Source organism: Toxotes jaculatrix, chromosome 19 (genome assembly GCF_017976425.1).
Source record: "Toxotes jaculatrix isolate fToxJac2 chromosome 19, fToxJac2.pri, whole genome shotgun sequence".
NCBI classification, from domain to species: Eukaryota; Metazoa; Chordata; class Actinopteri; family Toxotidae; genus Toxotes; species Toxotes jaculatrix.
In genome coordinates this window covers 17,996,909-18,016,005 of record NC_054412.1, presented here as the reverse complement: position 1 = coordinate 18,016,005, position 19,097 = coordinate 17,996,909, and the positions used below count along the sequence as shown (strand labels likewise).

Genomic DNA, 19,097 nt, shown 5'->3' with positions numbered 1-19,097 from the left:
ATGGACACAAAAGAAAGTGTCAGAACGAAATTTGTCCGCACCTTCATCCTTCATCCTCTTGTCTCACAATTGTATACAAACCAGTTCCTCTTTTGTGAAGCTGATTGTGTACGACATTCTTTCAGCTCAGTTTTTGTTTTCAGCAACTCTTCAGGGAAATATCTGGCTCTTCAGTAGCTAAATACTTTGCTGTGTTTACCAGCTAGTTAACTTATGTCTGTCTGCTGATGTGTTGATGAAAGAGGTGAGAGTGAGCCAGAACAGCTTTAGGATAATTACAATAACTGTTCTCTGTTTCCCCTCCAGAGAAGAAAGACACTGTGCTCCGGCAGGTGCGTCTGGACCCCTGCGACCTGCAGCCCATCTTTGACGACATGCTGCACATCCTGAACCCAGAAGAGCTGCACGTTATCGAGGAGATCCCGGCCGCTGAGGACAAGCTGGATCAGCTTTTTGAGATTGCGGGAGTGAAGAGTCAGGAGGCCAGCCAGACGCTGCTGGACTCGGTCTACAGCCACCTGCCTGACCTGTTATAGTGGAGAAAGGAGGGAGAAACCACACAGACGAGGATCAGCACAGGATTAAAAAGAGAATGTCTAAGTAGGAAGGATGAGTCAGATGTGGTCTTGTTCAAATTAAGCTTGGTTTGATATTTGATCTGATAGAGTCTGACTCATTGTGCCATTTTGTCACATGATTTTTCCTGGGTATTGTAGGTGAGGTGGCTACTCCCTTCAGTGACTCTTTCAGATCTTTACTGGTACTTAACTCCTATTTACCCTCTAATCCCCCTCTTCTGTTGTCTTGTGTGTACACACTATTACTCCTCCAAAACTCCCCCCATCCTCCTGATACAGGGTCAACAATCAGTGTATTAAAAGCATTTGAGCGTCATGACGAGGAGTACTTTTTCCACTTTTCTGAAGTATGTTCAGCCTTGTTTAGGGTGGTATTACATGAGTATTGTGACCTTAACAATGAGGCTTAAGAGCCTCTGAACCGGGTTGATACAGAGGAGCTGAATATGTACTGACATAAAAAGCACTTTCTTTATCTTAACTGGCCAATGCCTTCACGTTTAAAGGATAATACCGTTGTTTTTTGTTGGTTGTGCCAATCATTCAGGCTCCTCTTGCCTTTAACATGATTTCAGTGTTAAAAAACAACATTTAAAATAACATGGCAGTCGTTGCTAAGCGATTGTCAGGAAAGGAAATTACACACAGACGCATAGTAAATAAGCTATAACTCTAAATGACACTGGTATTAATCTTTGGTTTTGAAGGATTTATGGTTCTTGTAAACCACATTCACAGATATTTTGTCCAGGTGTGAATTGACCCATACATCATGTCCCTTTTCTCACCTCATGAGACCTTGGTTTTTTTTTACTTCCCACTTCCTCTAGCTGCCTGTACCTGGAACAGATCATCTGTGGGTCTTTGCATTTTAGCTTGTTTCCACTCTGCCAGACCATCAGGCAGCAGCGTTAGATTAAAGAGCTGCCCTGCTGCTCTGGAACAAAAGCCATATATCAAAAACATTGGATTAAATGTTAAAATAATCCAATATTAAAATATTGGAGTAATATTTACCTTATCTAATATAATGATATATGGCTTTGCCTTGAACAGGAATGGTACAGTGTTTGCTGCCCCACCCTGCTCCTATGGAACCAAAGCCATATATCTAAAACAGTTTAGATACATCGCTTTGGGAGCTCTGTCACTGTTGGACTCAGTTTTCAATAACTACTTCTACCAGTACGCACATTCAGATCTCAATAAGTGTAGCGCTGACGAAGCGTTCACATCAGTGTGGGTTTTGATCAGATGCAAGTGTCTGAGTGATTCAGTGCTACAGTAAAAAAAAAAAAAAAAAAAAAAGAAAGAACACAAGTGATTTTTTTCATGCAGATGTATGTTGCTACATGCTCTATGTAGTTAATATTAAAATGTAATAATGATGCACTAATTCTATTTTCTATTGGAGAGGCTGACATTTATTTTCTGTCCTTCATTTTCTCTTTCTCTAATTCTGAAATGCTGTTAACTAACATTTGATTCTGATCTAATGTTTTTTTTTAATATTTAGTTTGATTTATTATGTTATTGTAGCATCTCTCTTTTTTTTTTTTTAGCATTTTGACTTATTATTTGTATCTCATGTTTTCACGGGCATTCAGATGTTATTTCTCCCCCTGCTTGGCATTACAAGATGACCTGGCTGGGATGTAAGATATGCATACTCTACTTGAAGTCTACTTGTGTTACTTGATTTAAATGAGCAAGAAATAATGTACTCTTTCAGTTCCTTCTGTGTTCAGCATTCTTAAAATAACAATAAAACTGAGAAGCTCCACCAAAAAAAAAAAAAAAACTCATCAAGGTTTCGAAGATGTTTTTCCAGGCGCGAGAGCAGGACATGATGGACTCTGTTTTCACCAAGCCAGTAACCATCAAAGCTACTGTTAGCTTCTGTGTTAGATGTGAACTGTCACCGGTTAGCCTGACACAGGGGGAATTAACCCTGGACTAATGACTATTTAAAGTATTCCAGACTGAGTGAAGAGGAGTGAAGGCCGTGCTGCTGTGTACTGTGGGCCGTCGTCGTCGACGACGACAATGATGAGGATGAGGATGTGTGAGCTTGCTCTCCGCTGTCATGTGGAGACTCAAACGGCAGGGTGTGAGCTTTGTGTTTTCTGAGGAAGCCTGAGAGGATGAAGGTGAGGTGTGAAATGCAAGTGTGGCTCGAGTGGATGATTTCATCAAATTTCACGTGTATAACCAGTATGTTTACTACTATGTAACCTCTTAAAATCAACCAATTAAAGCTCAAAACATTTGTCATAATGCTGTGTGTGGTTGTCACTTACTCAGATTTTTGTATGCGATAAAAAACCTAAAGCAACTTGTTTGTTACATTAATCTGCACAGGGGCTTTAGATGGAGACTAGTCATTGGCTAAATATGGTACATTTACATCACAATTAGGTCAATTAGTGTGTCTTGTCCCTTATAAACACATGTATGAAGTGAAAGTGAGAAGAATATCTGTTCAGACTTTTGGGAAACTTGATCAGAAAATAGTTTTTTAGTTTGAAAGGTCAGGGATCAGAACTGGGACAGGTCTGACTCAGTATCAGGACCTTGAAACTGAAGCATCTAAATGGAACTCAGCCATCAGTAATTTCATTATTTACACTTGTGCTTTGCTTACTGTCCCGTGTCAAAACCACTTCAGTGAAAAAGGCTTGTTGTTAATGTCTCATGGAGCGATAAGTATTTACATAATGTGCAACTACATTTTCTCCTTTTCAGTCTTTGCCTCTCTTCCTCATTCCTAGAGTAAAAGCAGCTAAGAAATCACACGCACACGTCTGTAGTGACCTACTCTACCAGTTATTTCCATTCACATGATTGAGCATCTCAGTGTTTCTGAAATGAAAGCAAAGGACAAATTTCAGATTTTAAAAATAATCTTATTCTTGAACAAAATTGAATGAGTTTTTGACTCATTCAGCAGCCACATACATTTACCCTCACAAATACTGTCTGCATTGTTGTGAACTGGACAGCAGAGGAGTTCACTGCGGCAGTTACACACTGACTGTGTAGGGTGCAGTTAGAGTGTGTGTGAGTTCACTGGATATCAGGGTGTGTGTGTGTCTCTGTACCAGGCTAAGGATCTACCTAAAGTTGGAGACACAAAGATGTCTCTGATCCCACCAGTTCACAAAGGCCGTGTTATTTAACAGAGCAGAATAGAGGGCGTGCATGTAATGTAATGTATCCTCCGACAGCCATGTTAGAGGTTTCACAGAGGCCACAGACAGACGGGTGATTTTTGTTCTGCTATTTACAACTTACCTCTCTCAGATGAATTAAATAGACACTATGAAACGTTTTTACAAATGATTTACAGCCTTAATGAAAAGAATGAATACATCAGCAGATCAATGCATCCAAATCCCTTTCATTACAGCCAAACAACTACATTATTATAAGTTTCTTCAAGTCCTCATGGTTTGTTTGCTGACTCTGGCAATGTACAACTTTCATCTCATCACATTTTGCACTGATCACAGAGTGATGATGTTGCTGCAGCCTCTGTGTGTAATATTTTGGTTAAAAGTTCTTACCCTAGCAAACTGCTTTAAAACAAATTCAAGTGATAAAGAGTTTGCAAAATACGTAACCAGTTGCATATTTATCTGCCTTCCTGATGTGCGGTGCAAGAAAAGCCTGATCTCCTTTCTCATTTCCTCATGCTACAGCTGAAATGACAGATCAGCTAAGTGATTTCCTGAGTCATCACAGCAATTCTCACAGTCACTTCAAGGTCACAAGCGATTTTGCTTTGTAGTAATAATGATTAATGAACGTGTTCTTTGCTTTGCTGCAATTTTTTTTAAGGCATTAGACACTTAGCTACATGCTGACTCATTTATGCAATTCATGATGATATTATGCTTCATGCTTCAGATGAATGATCCACAGCATGGGTAAAACATGCCTAGAACTTTATTTTGACATTTTGCATGCTCACTCTAAACTCTTGGCACTAAGTCTGTACACAGAATATCATTAGCAGGCAGCTAACTCTACAGTGGAGAATCATTTCCTCCAAAAATAGCTTGAGGTCTTGGGCGAAAGGTGTTTTACATTTTTTAGATTCTTTTCAGATTAGCAAACAAATGTGAACAACAGTTCAGCTTAACAAGGTTGTTCCAACTTGTTTTATAATTGACTCCTGCTGAATCAACAGAATGAAACCAGTCCTAAATTAGCACAAATGTTTTTTTCAGGCTTGATACCTTCAAATGCTGTTGCGTGTTATGCACATTGTGTTTTCTGCAACTCGTTATTTCTACTTGCTATCTCCCATTAGTTCCAGACAGATCTGCATGTACCAGTACCCATTAGCCCTGTGACATGTATGAGCCTGGTCACATTGTGCTGGCAGAGCAAGATGAAAACATTCTTTTCTTTGTTGCACATTTGATTTGATTTCTTCTGCTTGTCTTCATCCACATATGTTCCATTTAAAAAAAAAAAGTTCTTTCCCTTCTATGAAACACAATTGAAACGTGTGCATTTTGCAAAATTCCCCAAAGTGTTGAAGCTGCTGCCTGAAGCTGTAGTAGCCGGTAAACCCAGCTACTTTCAGATTACTCTGCTGATTGACAGCATTGCATTTAGACAGGCGTCCTCTCTCTCTCTCTCTCTCTCTCTCTCTCTCTCTCTCTCTCTCTCTCTCTCTCTCTCTCTCTCTCTCTCTTCATTCTTACTGGAAGTGCTGAGAAACTAGAAGAGCAAGTACCCCAGCCTTGATCCTTGATCCTTGATCTTATGTGTCATTGCCACTGTGTACTGCATCACTGCAGCTATGGCGTCTGTTGCTGAGATTGACCAAACACAATAGGAGACTAGATGGGGGGTTGGTGTCCTGCCTGAGGGTATTTTCAATAAACACAACCTCTTGTGCCACACAGAGAACAGACAAACTTTTTATTTTTGAGTCTTCACCACACGTCACAGATGCTTCACTGCCAGGTTATGTAACGTGATATTTGTATCTGAAATGTCAAATTCAATATAAAAGGAAACAGGTTTCCAATTGCAGATTTTCCAGATCAGTAATATTTTCACCACAGGCCAAACATTTCCATGAAATTATGGAATCTTAAATCCTAAATTGAATCTAATTTAATTTTTTGACTCGTGCAGCAGCTGAACACACTTTCTACAATGGAAATGAAACATTGCTCAAAAAGTTTGGCACAACACTGTTGTTGCAAAAGTTCCCACAAATGTATTGCTCTTGCAGGTTGAATTGCTTTCACCTTCTGTCCAGTTCATCCCAAACCAGAACTATGGACTTTAGGTCTGGAGACTGTGCTGATCTTCATCATGTGGAGCCACCATCTGGTTCTTTCTTATAATGTTTCGGGTCATTATCTTGCTGTAGGACAAACCCCTGACCAACCAGTCTGTCCTCCTTTTTTTCCCTCACCATTCTGTTAGAAACATACAGAGCTACTTCCTGCAGTACAGTATTGTCCTAATAAAGCATCAGATGGGTGTAGAAACAGTCTGTTCTAACACGGCCTTTGTACAGACGGAGGGTTTTGTTTGCTTTCACTTTCACAGCTTCATTTGCTTCCATTGCTGCCGGAAAACTGTAAGTTGAACAATTTTTTTCTAATCGATGAAAAAAAGCTTGTTTACAATGAAATTTACACCATTTTTCTGTTGTTTTTGTATTTACCTTGGGCAGTTCACTGCTGACATTTGTATCATGTAAGTTTCCTCACCGGACTTGAGCTGCTGAGATTTCAATAAACAAACACTGTAAAAATGGGGTTGTTCTAAAACATTTACCAACGGTGTATACACCACTGAATATCTCACTTCTAAAGAAAAAAATTACCACTGTAACATTACACAAATCATTTTATTTAAAGTCCAGTTGCACTTTTGAATGAGCAGTGCTGTTGCTCTACATTGTACTGCAGAACCAATAATCTGTAAAAGTGTATTACTTTACATGAAAATTGCAGTGGGTATTGGTCTTTTAAAAAAAAAATAGTTTTGAATTATTTGTTCTGTGACTCATATTCTCAGGTGAATAAACATGGTTCTTACATGGCTGCAAAGAGACTCTTCAGGCAGATGGGATGCCTTTAAATAAAATATACACACTATTACATTAAATTGATATTAATGACCATGGTGCCTTCATAAAATCATGCAAATCGTGAAATATTTTAACTTTTAGAATTTATTTGTGTTGCTCTAAAGTCTACAACCATAAGCCTCTGTTAAGGGCGGATCATAGTTTAGATGAGGACACACCGGTCCCCTCATCTGCTGCTGTGTGTTCACATACTGTGCTTGTGTAACTTGTCCTTGCTCCTCGGTGCTGTAGTAAGTGAAACAATTGTAGTGACCGAAACCAGGAAAGTCAGCATGTGGCTGACACAGTTGTTGCACATCACTATGTTTGTTTTCTCTTACTTGCTTCCTTGCTCCTCTTGTCTTTGAAAATATGTTGGCTTTCTTTTTATATTAGCTATAAGAGGAAGCGATTGGAACGGCAATCCAATATTCCAAAAAAGCCAATGGAGACTCGCAGCGCCAGCAGCTGTTACATAACTGATGGGTAGTTGAACCACACAGAAGGTCTCAGACCAGTAGTCGGCAAATAGCTGGGCCAAATCTTTCACGTTCTTGTTTCCATAAAAAAAAAAAACATGCTTTTTAACGAACATATTGTACACAGACATGTTAATAGAAAGCTCATTAAATTTCTAATGAACAGGACCTTGTAATGCTTAATATTGCTTACTCTTTAGTCTCTGTTACAGTGCAACACAAAACTGCCCTTGGACCCACTTTTTAAAAGTATAACAATTAAAGAGAAAAAGGGAAACTAGCTGCTGACCCCTTGGTTAGACCATGTCAGCAACACAACAAGTATTCCAAATTAAATGACAAAATACACTTGTCACTTTGGGGGCACTTTGAAAGATATGTGAAGGAACGCACTGACCTGTTGCCCTTATCAGGAGCACCATATCACTTGTCTGTGCTGAAATCACTGCTGAAAAAAATGTTGTGTCACAATGGTTAAGGTGGTTTGGTTTAGAGGAAACATTCTGGTATGGGTTAAAACAAGGAATTAGCTGAGGATAAGGGCTTTCGTTATCATGCCAAAGTCTCTCGTGTAAAAGTCATGAGTTTTCTGTTGACCCATCCACCCCAACCTTCTCCCTACATTGACTTTGTCACACTATAGCGACGTCACCCGACTTCCTCCTTTGCTCCAGTCAGAATTGCTACGAGGCTTCTGAGGGCACTTACTGAAAAACATGACGCTGATGTTCTTCAGATTAAATGAACCCTCTGATGCGGTGACCTATTGTAGCGCTTAATGATTTCTACAGTGCAGAGAAAACACAGTTATAGGGTTTGAGCAACACAGGTTCAAACCTTAAACTGCATCAACTGTCTGTCAGGTCTGGCAGTGCGCCGCAGTGTTTGTCGACAAACAGCTGACAGCCAGACCAAGGGTTTGATCCCTAAAACCAGTTCCGAGTTGACACTCGCTCCAAATTAAAAAAAAGTTGACACTCGCTCCAAATTTCTCTACTATATTGTATCTACACCAGTAAAACCCTGTCTCCAAGAAATGACATTAATCTATCACTAAGTTGTTTTCCCTCTTAGGTTGTGGTGAGAAATGTAATTGCTGCCAGGATTATGGAGTAGCCTTAGTTCACTTTTTTTTTCAAAACTCTTCAGCACAACAGCAGTAAATATAGGAAATCACTTTTCATTGCTTTACCACAGGTTCAGGAACCACGACCTTCAAAATGCTTACATTCTTTTTTTTTTTTCTATGGGACAATGTGGTGTTTCAACATTCTGGCCATTCCAGGACAGTTTCACCATCCAGTCAAAAAATAAATAAATAAATAAATAAATAAAATAAAATAAATTCTCAATTATATTAGTTTCAATCTGTGCACTGGGAATTATTTTATTTTAGACGTTAGTGAGTCAGACAGCAGACTCATGCTTGTTAGCCTGTGGATATTACTCCTGATTTCTGCTGCCTGTTTACTGAATTGAGAGGCTTGATGCTGCAGTTTGATTAAGTTGCACAGATTTTAGTGCCTGTGAAGTGTTAACGCTAGCTTTGTCTATTAATTTGAATGCACCAACACAGTTAACACGCAGTAAGTTAAATATTAAACATTCTTCTTTTCGTAATTTTTCAGCTTTATTTAGCCTGTTACTCAATATTCTGGGACGATGATGAAGCATATTGTTTTACTTCCACTTGATATAGGCATATCACATTTGTGTGTCCTGCAGAGAGTCCAACACACAGCAGTGGAAAACTCAAAACACTCAATACCGTTAGAGGTCTATGCTGGGAGAAATAAAACACATGAACATCCTGGAATAGTTAAGAGTTTTGCTCAAAGCCACTGAGTGTTGGGTTTTGTCTTAGTTTGTTTCCCAGCAGGATTCAAATTTTTAATTAAAATAATTTTCTAATTTTTTTTTGGTACAATTTTGTGATTGTTTGGTATCACCTAAAGTCATTCCAAGATATCCTGAATTAAATTGACATTAAATTAACAGTATTTTCTCTTAATTTGGGTCATAAAGATGTAAACTGTGTTAATTGTGAATGAATCTGTCTGCTGCACCTTACAGTGGACTTATCTGGAATCTAGCTGCCACTGTGTTGAACATGGACTTACAGACTCCCTGGTGCTTTAGGTTATCATCTTATCTATTTTCAAGTTCCTCTTTAATAATCTGTTTATCTACTTCTCAGCAGGTTATCATTTTAGTTTTACACATATATACAGGTAGAAAGACAAAAAAATAAGAAAAAGATAAAATCAAACAAGGAAACTGAGGGAATGATTAAACCTGTTGAGCAACTACCTGCACAGTGTGCGTCCCTTACTATATTTCAGGAAGTTTTTCGCACAGCATGTTTCCCATGGTTCAGCATACGGGTTTGACAGCCTCTACACTCTGCAGGAGTCTTTAATAAAGTGAGTTTCCTCAACACACAAGGGGAAACAATTACAGCAGAGGAGAAAGGAAATGTGACCCAGGGTAAGAAATTTGACTGATTTACATTTCTTTGTGAACAGGCTTTATTGTTGGGAATATGTTTTATCAGGTATTTTTCAGGAATGGGCTCACTGAGGGAGAGCTGGTTGTTTTCAGGTTGACCTCTTTTCTGGTTACATAGCTTTTTTTTCCTGTGGTGTCATTTCCAGACACCATAGCTTTGTAAATGTTTGTCTATGAGTGTGTGAAATGATAAAGGGAACAGTATAAAAGTGTGACTCACCTACATCTTTGTTGATTCAAGCTGCACAGTGTTTGCTGTGAGTTTTCTGTGAAACTATTGCATGTTGGTCTCAGTGCTCCGTTTTTTTTTTTTGTTTGTTTGTTTGTTTTTTTACTATTGTTCATCTGGCAGTGCAGTTTAGTTGAATTTTTTTTTTTTTTTTTTTTTTTTTTTTTTTTGGAGTATTTACATCCTCTGGGAAAGTGTAATTAGAGCAAAAACTTAGTAAAATAAAACAAGCTCTCCAACATTACAAGCTGTCAGACATTTGGCTAAAGCTGTTACCCAGAATGACAGTCTAAGGTCAGATAAGATAAAATTTGATTATATGACTTTGTGTGTCTAAGCATAATATGAAAAATAACAAATCAAAAAACTTTATTTGTGCCTTTATTTCAATTCAAAGCATGTGAACAGTTTACACAGTTAACACAATAATAGCATAGAATAAACATAACATACACCTAGCTGAGACTAATGCAATGTAATACAACAGTCCTGCAATAAATGCTATTTTGGAGATGTTGTTTGTACGAGGTTGAATTGTACTGCATTATACTGACATGTTTCTATTTTTTTTTTCCACTTATTTTGTCGCTTTTACATTAATTAGGGTTAATGACAGAAACACATCTCTGTACAGTTAAACTGCACCATGAACTACATCCTAGAATATATAATATATGTAATAAACTTTCAGTCATATAATAAACAATCTTTGGGGTGCACAGAAATCCCATTGCCAGCTTGTAAAGATGTGGATAAATTCATTTCTATAGTCTTTGTGGATCCTCATGCCGTCCAGTATTGGGTTCAGCAAGGTATTTCTCCACCTCCATGGTGGTGTCAGATGTGATGTTTTGGATTTATTGATTACTGTTTGACATTGATGTCCAGATAACTTCGCCGATTTTTTTTCTTGATAAGCAAACAATGTAGTTACAGAATGCAGTTTTCGAAGAAAGTACTACTGCATAGTAGTACTTTCTGTAGATGTATGTGGGGATTGTGCCTGGAAGAACTAGTCTGTCTTTACCACAGCAGCACACACAGATGTTGGCTTATGGATTAATTTGTTTTTGTTGGACTGAGAAATCCAAGAGTCATAAATCTTGGTATTTATGACTTTATTGGTAATCTAGTATCGTTACAGCAGCAGCAGAACAGGTGAACCCAAGTTCTGACACAGACCAGGAGACAGGAATGAAATTAAAGATATGTATTGCAGAGTATTCCAGAGGCAGATTCAAGAGAACTGAGCTGATCAGGGATCCAGAGTGGAGCAGCACAGCACCTGGCAGAGCAGCAGGGTTGACCAGACAAGGGGCCAGAGTCAGAGCAGGCAGGAGTGTGAGGGAAATGGAGAACAGGATGAGTCCCAAAGAAAGAAACAACAAGAATCAGTTGTAAAAATAGCAAATAGTATAGTAAATAAATGCTCTGAGGGAGCAAATGCTAAGAGCAGGTGTAGAAGAGTATTTGAAGAAGCTTGATTACGGTGATGAGACGCAGCTGGTGGCTCTGCTCTGACTCATGATGTTTTCCATCGAAGTCAAGGAAAAAGACATAGGACATCATTCTTTTTTTGCCTGGTCGACCGCAGCCAGGGAGTAACATCAGGTAAGGGAGGCACAGAACCTGAGGACACGGCAGGTTACAGGGGCCAGGGACACGTTGCTAATGGACTGCAAAGAGTGAAGCTTCCCTCTCAGCTGCCTTCTGCATAGTGAAATGTGTTTCCCCATTTCACTTTGTTAAAAGAAGCTGAAAGATGCTAACGCATAGTGCTGTCCGTTGTTATGAAGGGTGAGTTACTCACATTGGTGAGACACACTGAATTCGCTATATTTGTTTCAGAGGCATGATGCATTATTTTGTGTATTTGTTTGATAGGTATGTTTTGTATTTGCAAAAGCTTGTTAAACATTTTAGTTTTAGTTTTAACAATGTTTCGTTTTCGTGGGAAATTTGCCCCATACTCTTCCATATATGGAAAATTTAAATACTGTAACTGTAAACAAATTTAGTATGGTCCGTCAAAAACAAAAATGTTAGTAGTAAAAGATTATCAGACAAGTCACAGACCAAATATATCAATAAATAAAACTGAATAATTAAACTAGAGTGACAGGAATTATAAAGCAGTATATATATATATATATATATATATATATATATATATATATATATATATATATATATATATCTCCAATCAAGTGGTAAAAAACTGGTCAAAAGTTTTAGAACACCTCTATTTATCCAGCTGTTGTTTAAATTTACATTTTCAGTGTGTCAGTGCCTCTAATCTTTTAAAAGTAGCAGGAGTCATTTTAGCTAGCAAGCTAATTGTAACAGGTTAGCTAGCTAACGCTATTAAAAACATTTTAGTTTTTAGTTCAGTTGATATTGAGAGAAAAGAGACATCCACACAAAGTCAATAACACAATAAGGTTCAGATTTCCACTATGGCTCTTCTGCACTCTACTGTCAGTTTTTGGTTTCATAATCTGCTGTCACATTACCAAATACATTTCTGAAACGATAAAAGGATAAAGGTTAGGAGGAGGTTGTTGTGATTGAAGGATGGGAAACTCAGGATGTTTTAAAAGATGATTTCGAGCCCTCAGCAGACAGATATTCTTGTTTTCAAGACAGGCACGGCTGCTGTGTGACAGCAGTTCTTTTGTTAAGTGCTGCACCCATGTATTAACTGTGTATTTCCTTGCACTAATACCTTTTAATGGCACGTCACTGCCGTTGATGTTCTCACTGACGTGACACTGTTGTCAGTACACATCATGTCTTTGTGCCGTGTTAAATTACCTCTCTACAGGTCATCTTTCAGGACACACCAGGGCTAAACAAGTCCTGAAATTGTCTATCACTAGAAACACAGACGATTAGATCTTCATGCATTTCTCATTACCTTCCAGTTTTGAACAGGTCCCCCCGATTCTGGTATCTTTAACATGATAAATGTCTGATGAGCCGACAAGCAGCACTGGATTTTGTTGACTCACAACGAACACTATGTGGAAGCTTCTCTGTTTAATGCATTCAAAGTTACCTTGAAGAGGACAAGCCATTGAAGGTGTGTATACAGGAAAATAATGCAAAATTTGAAATTTAAAAACAAGGCTTGTTTTTCTTAACTCAAAAAAATGTCATACTCAGGATATGAGTCAGGAGCCAAAATGGGTCAGACGTCTCTGTCTCATGGGTTCACACAAATACCCCCCCCCCCAAAAAAAACTTGAAATTATTTTTTCCCAAGGAAGCAGCTCTGTCTGTAGTTACTGTCAACATTGTAACTGAGACACTGATTCGAGAAAGCTGTGTGACTCACTTTTGGTTCCTGTGAGCACCAAAAAAAAAAAAAAAAAGAATATCTCCTGGGTAAAACCAAAACTTTCCATGCAGTATGGTTTAATACCACTAGAAGTAAGTGAGAAAACAGGTTTTTTTGTAATTAAGTTGAGCTAACCTTATATAGTTTCATTTTAACTCTGCTCATTTTGTGTGAAAAAGTATAATGATACTGGGGCTATTTAATGCATTTTTCATGATAAAACAGGACAAGGGTCCAGCTTTAGATTTTGCTTGCTGCCAGGTCACAATGCTGATACTGTAATTTGAATGGTGCAAAACCTGTGCTGGCAGGTATTTCATTAACAAGCTGTGAGGTTGGCATTGTTAGCCAGCTGCTTTTTTGTGTCTGTCACCTGAGCGCTCTGCTCATTGCTTCACATTTTATTTACTCTGCATCATGATTCAAATCACAGCATAATGTACAGATTGCTGAGGTTACAGTCCTACCTGTTGCTGTGGGTCCTTTAGTTTTAATGACAAAGCTGGGAGATAAATGATTAGCATTGATGTCATGAAATCATTATTAAGTTAAGAAACTCTCCAGGCATTAAAAATTGGCTTGACTTTTGTTTGTTCAGCAGTTAATAGATCAAAGTTGTCACTGGTATGAGAGGTTCCACATCCACTATGTGTAATACTAGGCTGTAAAGCAGCAAGTAAAGCCGAATGGGATCACTATATGATTTCTTTTTTTTTTTTCTGTCCCTCCTTGAAGCTTTTGAAAGGAATGGCCATATCTAAGAATGGCTTGACCATCTTTGCCCTTCTAGTGTCACTTGTTATTTTGGAAACAGGGAACTTCATTGAATCCCCATGTCTGGTATCACCGGTAGGTCTGTCTAACTGTATTTACGCTTGTAAACACAAAATATGGGATTTGTGCTTTGATATGATATATAATAAAATTTTGGTTTGTTTTTTTTCCTTTTGCTTCAGGACCAAGATGAAGAACACTTTCTACCTCACACCAGACACAGAAGAAGTGGTTAGTTCTGTAAATTAGGATTATTAGGATTAGGATAATATGAGATGAATGTGAACTGTCTGACATTTACTTTCTCACCAAGGTTTAGATGTGAAGACTGATATCACTCTTATACCCGCCAGTTAAATTCGAAGCCAGCTCTTGAGTCTTTCTTTTCTAATTTCAATCTTTGCAGTGCTTACGGACCAGTGGGATTACGTTATTGACGTGGTAGTGAATGCCTCTAATGCAGAAACATTTGAGCAGCTTCAGTCTTCGTTGAATGCTACTGGTTTCCCCATACAACTTGATAACAACACAAAGATCTCTGACATCAACATCACAACAGGTGAGTAGCAATCCTGAGCTCCTGTGAACACCTCCATAACAAACATATCGCCTGTGGTAACAATATACAATGAAAAAATCTTCTCTTCTGACAGTGTGTTCCTCTACCAACACTGGTTTCCAGTGTCGATGTGGGGAAGAGTTTGCTTGGCCATACAGCACCTGTGTCACATATGGGGTGTGTGATTACATAACCAGTGGCATCTGTAAATGCATCAATGCCATTCCAGCTGACGGCCAGTTCTGTCAGCCAGTATCAGGTAATCAAATCATTGATTTATTAAATCCAATTGCAATAAATTCAGAGGAATACATTTGTTCACATTGCTAATTATATGATTACAGCCTGCAGACAGAGTGGTTTAATGTTTTTCAGCTTCTCGTTTCGGTTTCCCAGCCTGCAGCTTTACTGTTTTGATTTGCCATCAAGTCTGCCATACTGATTTTATAATATATAACTGGCATTTTATAATGCTGATATATTGAAGCTGGTGATATAAAGCAGCTTATTTATACCAAGTGATACAAAAAAAAAGACCCAAAACAAACAAACAGAAAACAGGTATTGCAGGTTTAAAAAGACCACACACAGCAGACTGCAGACACACACAAAACACAAGTTCACAGACCATGTGGTGGCTGATCTGTGTATATGTGCAGTGATGTCTCTGGAGTGGTAACTCCTGAAACCAAAAAAGACCCTAAATCATGTTGTATCTTTCCTACAGTGCTGTTAGATCAGGTTGAGTATGAAGTGGAAGTGGAGCTGAATGTCACAGATGTTGGGACAGTGGACTACCTCAGGAGCCTGCTGAACAATGGCAGCTTCTCCCTGGCTCTGGGTCCCACTGTGAATGTCACAAACATTGAAATCACCACAGGTAAAAAGGGAGCTTTTGCTGGTCTGAACACCATATGTATGTGTGATGTGTTTGCAGCTTTTTCTCACGAGAACATTTCTTATATTAGAGATGGTATAACAATTTCTTATCAGAATGCCTTTGTCCATTCATCTCTGGTGCACGATCAAGTGTTTATTATGTAATTTCTCACCGATTAACTCCAGATATCTGGAGGAAGTCATAAAACCTTCAATAAGCTTGGCTGACCTCTGTCACCATGAAACAGTTCATGGTTTGTCTTTAACTGTTTTTACATGTTATACTGAATATTATAAACTGTTCCTTACAAACTGGGACTTTCCCTGCCTCTCCAATAATTTCACCTTTTCTAAAGAAACAACCTAACAAACAGGCTAGGATTACAGTGATTAATGTCCAATGTCCACCCCCCCCTTTACTGAGAAAAATACCTGAAGAACTCAGCTAACCCTTAACTAATCAATGTCCTTATGCCCTTGTCAATAGTGATGAACAGTTAATTTTTGTTTTAGTTTGACCTCACAGCTGCTTTCAGACTGCTGTATTAAATGTCTTACTGATTGTGTTGGTCCATCAGGGTCAGTCCATGATTACATGTGAATATACTTCTCCAGTACTTTAATCACCCTGACACACTGACTTCATGTTCTAAAGTAAAATAAATAAAAGAAACACCAGCTCTCCAGCATCATACGTACCAAAAGTAAAAGGCCTCATTCTGCAGTACCTGATATTTTGTATTACACTATTAATACTGATACAACAATGTATAAGTGGCGTTTTACTGTCAATGCATGTTGAGGTGGAGCTAGTTTATCCACTTTAGACACAGTCAGGTAGTTTTGGCCAACAGTTCCTAACCTACAGCGGGTCAGACTCATCCAGATGGTCCCCAGATAAATGCGAGGGGTGGGGAGATGATCAATGGAAGATGAAAGAAGAGAAAAACAAAAAAAGTACAATATATCACTTTGAGTGGTGGCGTAGAAGTATAAAGTGCCATTAAACAGGATTACTCAAGTAAAGTAACAGTGTTAATGTACTTAGTAACTTTCCACCACTGGTTCCGTGTTAGCTGTTATTACACATAATATTAAATCAAGCAAGTTGAGCACATCTGTTTCATGTATTAATAGGAGTGGGTTTGCTCAAGTTAATACTTTACCACAATCTGTAACCACAGGGGAATTCACACATTTATTCACAGATTTATTTGTTGTTTTTACTTTGTGGTCCAGCACAATAGATTTGAAATGAAACAATTACCATGAGGTTCTGTAGCTGTGTTTGACCTTTAATTTGATGTGGTTCACCTCACGATTTGTTGAATGGTGTACGGATTGTAGCCAAATAATAGTTCTGAATAGGATCCTATTTGAATGGCTTCAAAGCAAAAAGTCAGCACTTGAGCCTCAGTGACCATTTCAGCTGAAAGCTACCAAACCTGGAGTACAGTGCCAACACAATACAGAATGTCCCAATACTTGAGAACGGCACTGTATGTCCACAGAAGAGTTCCTGCAGGAACAGGCAGGATAACAGCATGGCCGAGTTAAATTTTAACAAAAACAATACAAAATCCTGCAGTCAGTGCACAGCATGGGACTGCCCACTCACCGATTCACTTCATTCATAGTACTCAAAAAAGTGTCTATTATATAATCAGAATAGGTTACAAAACATGCTCTTACATGTGTGTTCTTTTTTTGTGTGTGTTGTTGTTGTTTTTAGTGTGTTACCCAAATGGCACCAGCTTCCAGTGCAGATGTGAGGATCAGTATGTTTGGTCCTATACAAACTGTGTCACATATGGAGCCTGTGATAACATCACTGATGGCACCTGCAGCTGTATCAACAGTATTCCAGCCAATGGCCAATACTGCCAGCCGAAGACAGGTGACAGAGCCTGTGAATGCTTCCTCTATGCTTATTTAAGGCTCATTCTTGTTGTGTACTTTTACATGTCAACAGCATCCTGATGTTTTCATGCTGCATCTTTAAGTATTGTCATGAAATGCTTCCTCTTGTTTCTTTGCTTTCGAGAAGTCGTCCCGCTGTATGAATACATACTTGAAGCGCAGATCAGCGTCAGTGACTTTGCAGCGTTGGAACAACTGAGTGACTCTTTGGAGAGCATCAGTTTTCCTGTTAGACTCAACAACACAATCAACATCACCGGAATTGACATAATATTTACTGGTATGAACATAATTCTAATCTGTCTGTTTTACACCAATCTGCTGTACAGTAGGACCCATTATCTAAACCTAACCCAAAATACAAGCATGGCAATTCACTGTTTTCTGCATGATTTAAATGTGGAGAAAAGTAATGACAAAAACTTCTTTTTAATTATTCACTGTTTTTCAACAGTGCCCCCAATCATTTATGAATACCAGATTTTTGTTGAGGTGAACACTACAGATGCAGATCAGCTGAGAAACACTCTGAAAAATACAACGTTTCCAGTTCAAATCAGCACTAAAATAAACATCTCAGCTACTGATATAACTACAGGTAAGAGCCGTCAGTTGGTAAAATTTATTATGACATGTGTTTTGAAATCTGGAGAGAGGAATGATAGAAAATATGTTGTGGTTCTTTAAGTTTGCAGCCAAAATGGAACTGGTTTCCTGTGCCGCTGTGAGGATGACTACCTTTGGCCTTGTGACAAATGTGATACCTATGGAAAATGTGATGGTGATACAGACAACACATGCAGCTGCATCAAAGCTATTCCCACAGATGGACAATACTGTCAGTCAATACAGCATCAAAGTGAGTACACGTCACACACCCAGTTTTAATGCCCAGATTCATGATTGTGACTTGGTATGTTGTGAGCTGTTTTACTTTTGTGAATTTATTTTGTGTGTACTGTGACTATTTCATCACAATAAACTCTTAATTTCTATCTACAGATCTGACAGTGTGTCCTCCGACAACAACTCCACCATCAACAGGTAAAGCTGAGTAGATGCTACTGGATAAAATCAAATGAAAAGACCCACGAATAAGAATCATGTGTCCCTGTGATCAATTTGATTTCTTTTATGTTTTTTTTTTCTCACAAATGAATCATGATCAAACTAATTTGAGGTGTCTCACTAATCTTTTCATATCTCCTCACAGCTCCTCCAGTTGTTTATCAGTACCTCATTTCTATTGAGCTGAACATCTCAGATGTTACAGTAATAAATGGACTGAGGAGCATTCTGAGCAACATCAGTTACCCCATCAGCATCAACAACCAAATCCAGATCTCTGATGTCAACATTTCTACAGGTAGGAATAATGTCTGTGCACACACTTTTTTAAAAGTGTTTTCTCATTTCTTTTTTCATGCTCAGAATATGATCGATGTTGTTTCTTTGTTGATTAAAAAGTCTGATGTATGTTTGTCTCCAGTTTGCTCTCCAAGCAGTGGAGGTTACCAGTGCAGATGTGAGGATGAGTATCGTTGGTCATGTGACCAGTGTTTAATGTATGGACCCTGTGACAACATCACTGATGACACATGTGGATGCATCAATGCTCTTCCTCCTGATGGACAATATTGCCAACCTGCTGATCAATACAGTAAGTTGCTCTGTAATAATATTTGAACACATGGTTTTAGAAGAAAAAGGCAAGATTATATACTGATA

At 38.4% G+C, this 19,097-nt stretch overlaps 2 protein-coding genes across 9 annotated transcripts in view; both read left to right on the top strand.

Annotated features, from left to right (window-relative positions):
- The window catches only part of tnfrsf21 (tumor necrosis factor receptor superfamily, member 21), a 36,405-nt gene extending 33,995 nt beyond the window's left edge, over positions 1-2,410 (top strand). Inside the window, exon 6 of the mRNA XM_041065012.1 lies at positions 307-2,410. Coding sequence (XP_040920946.1) covers positions 307-536 — 230 coding nt within the window. The 3' untranslated portion in view covers positions 537-2,410. The remainder of the gene's footprint in view (positions 1-306) is intronic.
- A 3,653-nt stretch (positions 2,411-6,063) lies between these two features.
- LOC121199336 (uncharacterized threonine-rich GPI-anchored glycoprotein PJ4664.02-like) overlaps positions 6,064-19,097 on the top strand; it is a 38,524-nt gene continuing 25,490 nt past the window's right edge. The window contains exons 1-14 of one of the 8 annotated variants that reach the window (XM_041063910.1): positions 6,064-6,186; positions 12,822-12,979; positions 13,973-14,086; positions 14,194-14,242; positions 14,418-14,570; positions 14,665-14,829; positions 15,298-15,450; positions 17,182-17,346; positions 17,494-17,649; positions 17,824-17,967; positions 18,058-18,228; positions 18,372-18,413; positions 18,583-18,735; positions 18,859-19,029. In XM_041063910.1, coding sequence (XP_040919844.1) covers positions 13,985-14,086; positions 14,194-14,242; positions 14,418-14,570; positions 14,665-14,829; positions 15,298-15,450; positions 17,182-17,346; positions 17,494-17,649; positions 17,824-17,967; positions 18,058-18,228; positions 18,372-18,413; positions 18,583-18,735; positions 18,859-19,029 — 1,624 coding nt within the window. In that variant the 5' untranslated portion in view covers positions 6,064-6,186; positions 12,822-12,979; positions 13,973-13,984. Of the gene's footprint in view, positions 6,187-9,591; positions 9,648-12,666; positions 12,980-13,972; positions 14,087-14,193; positions 14,243-14,417; positions 14,571-14,664; positions 14,830-15,297; positions 15,451-17,181; positions 17,347-17,493; positions 17,650-17,823; positions 17,968-18,057; positions 18,229-18,371; positions 18,414-18,582; positions 18,736-18,858; positions 19,030-19,097 lie in introns of those variants that run through there. The other 7 variants (XM_041063911.1, XM_041063912.1, XM_041063916.1 and 4 more) reach the window with 7 other exon arrangements.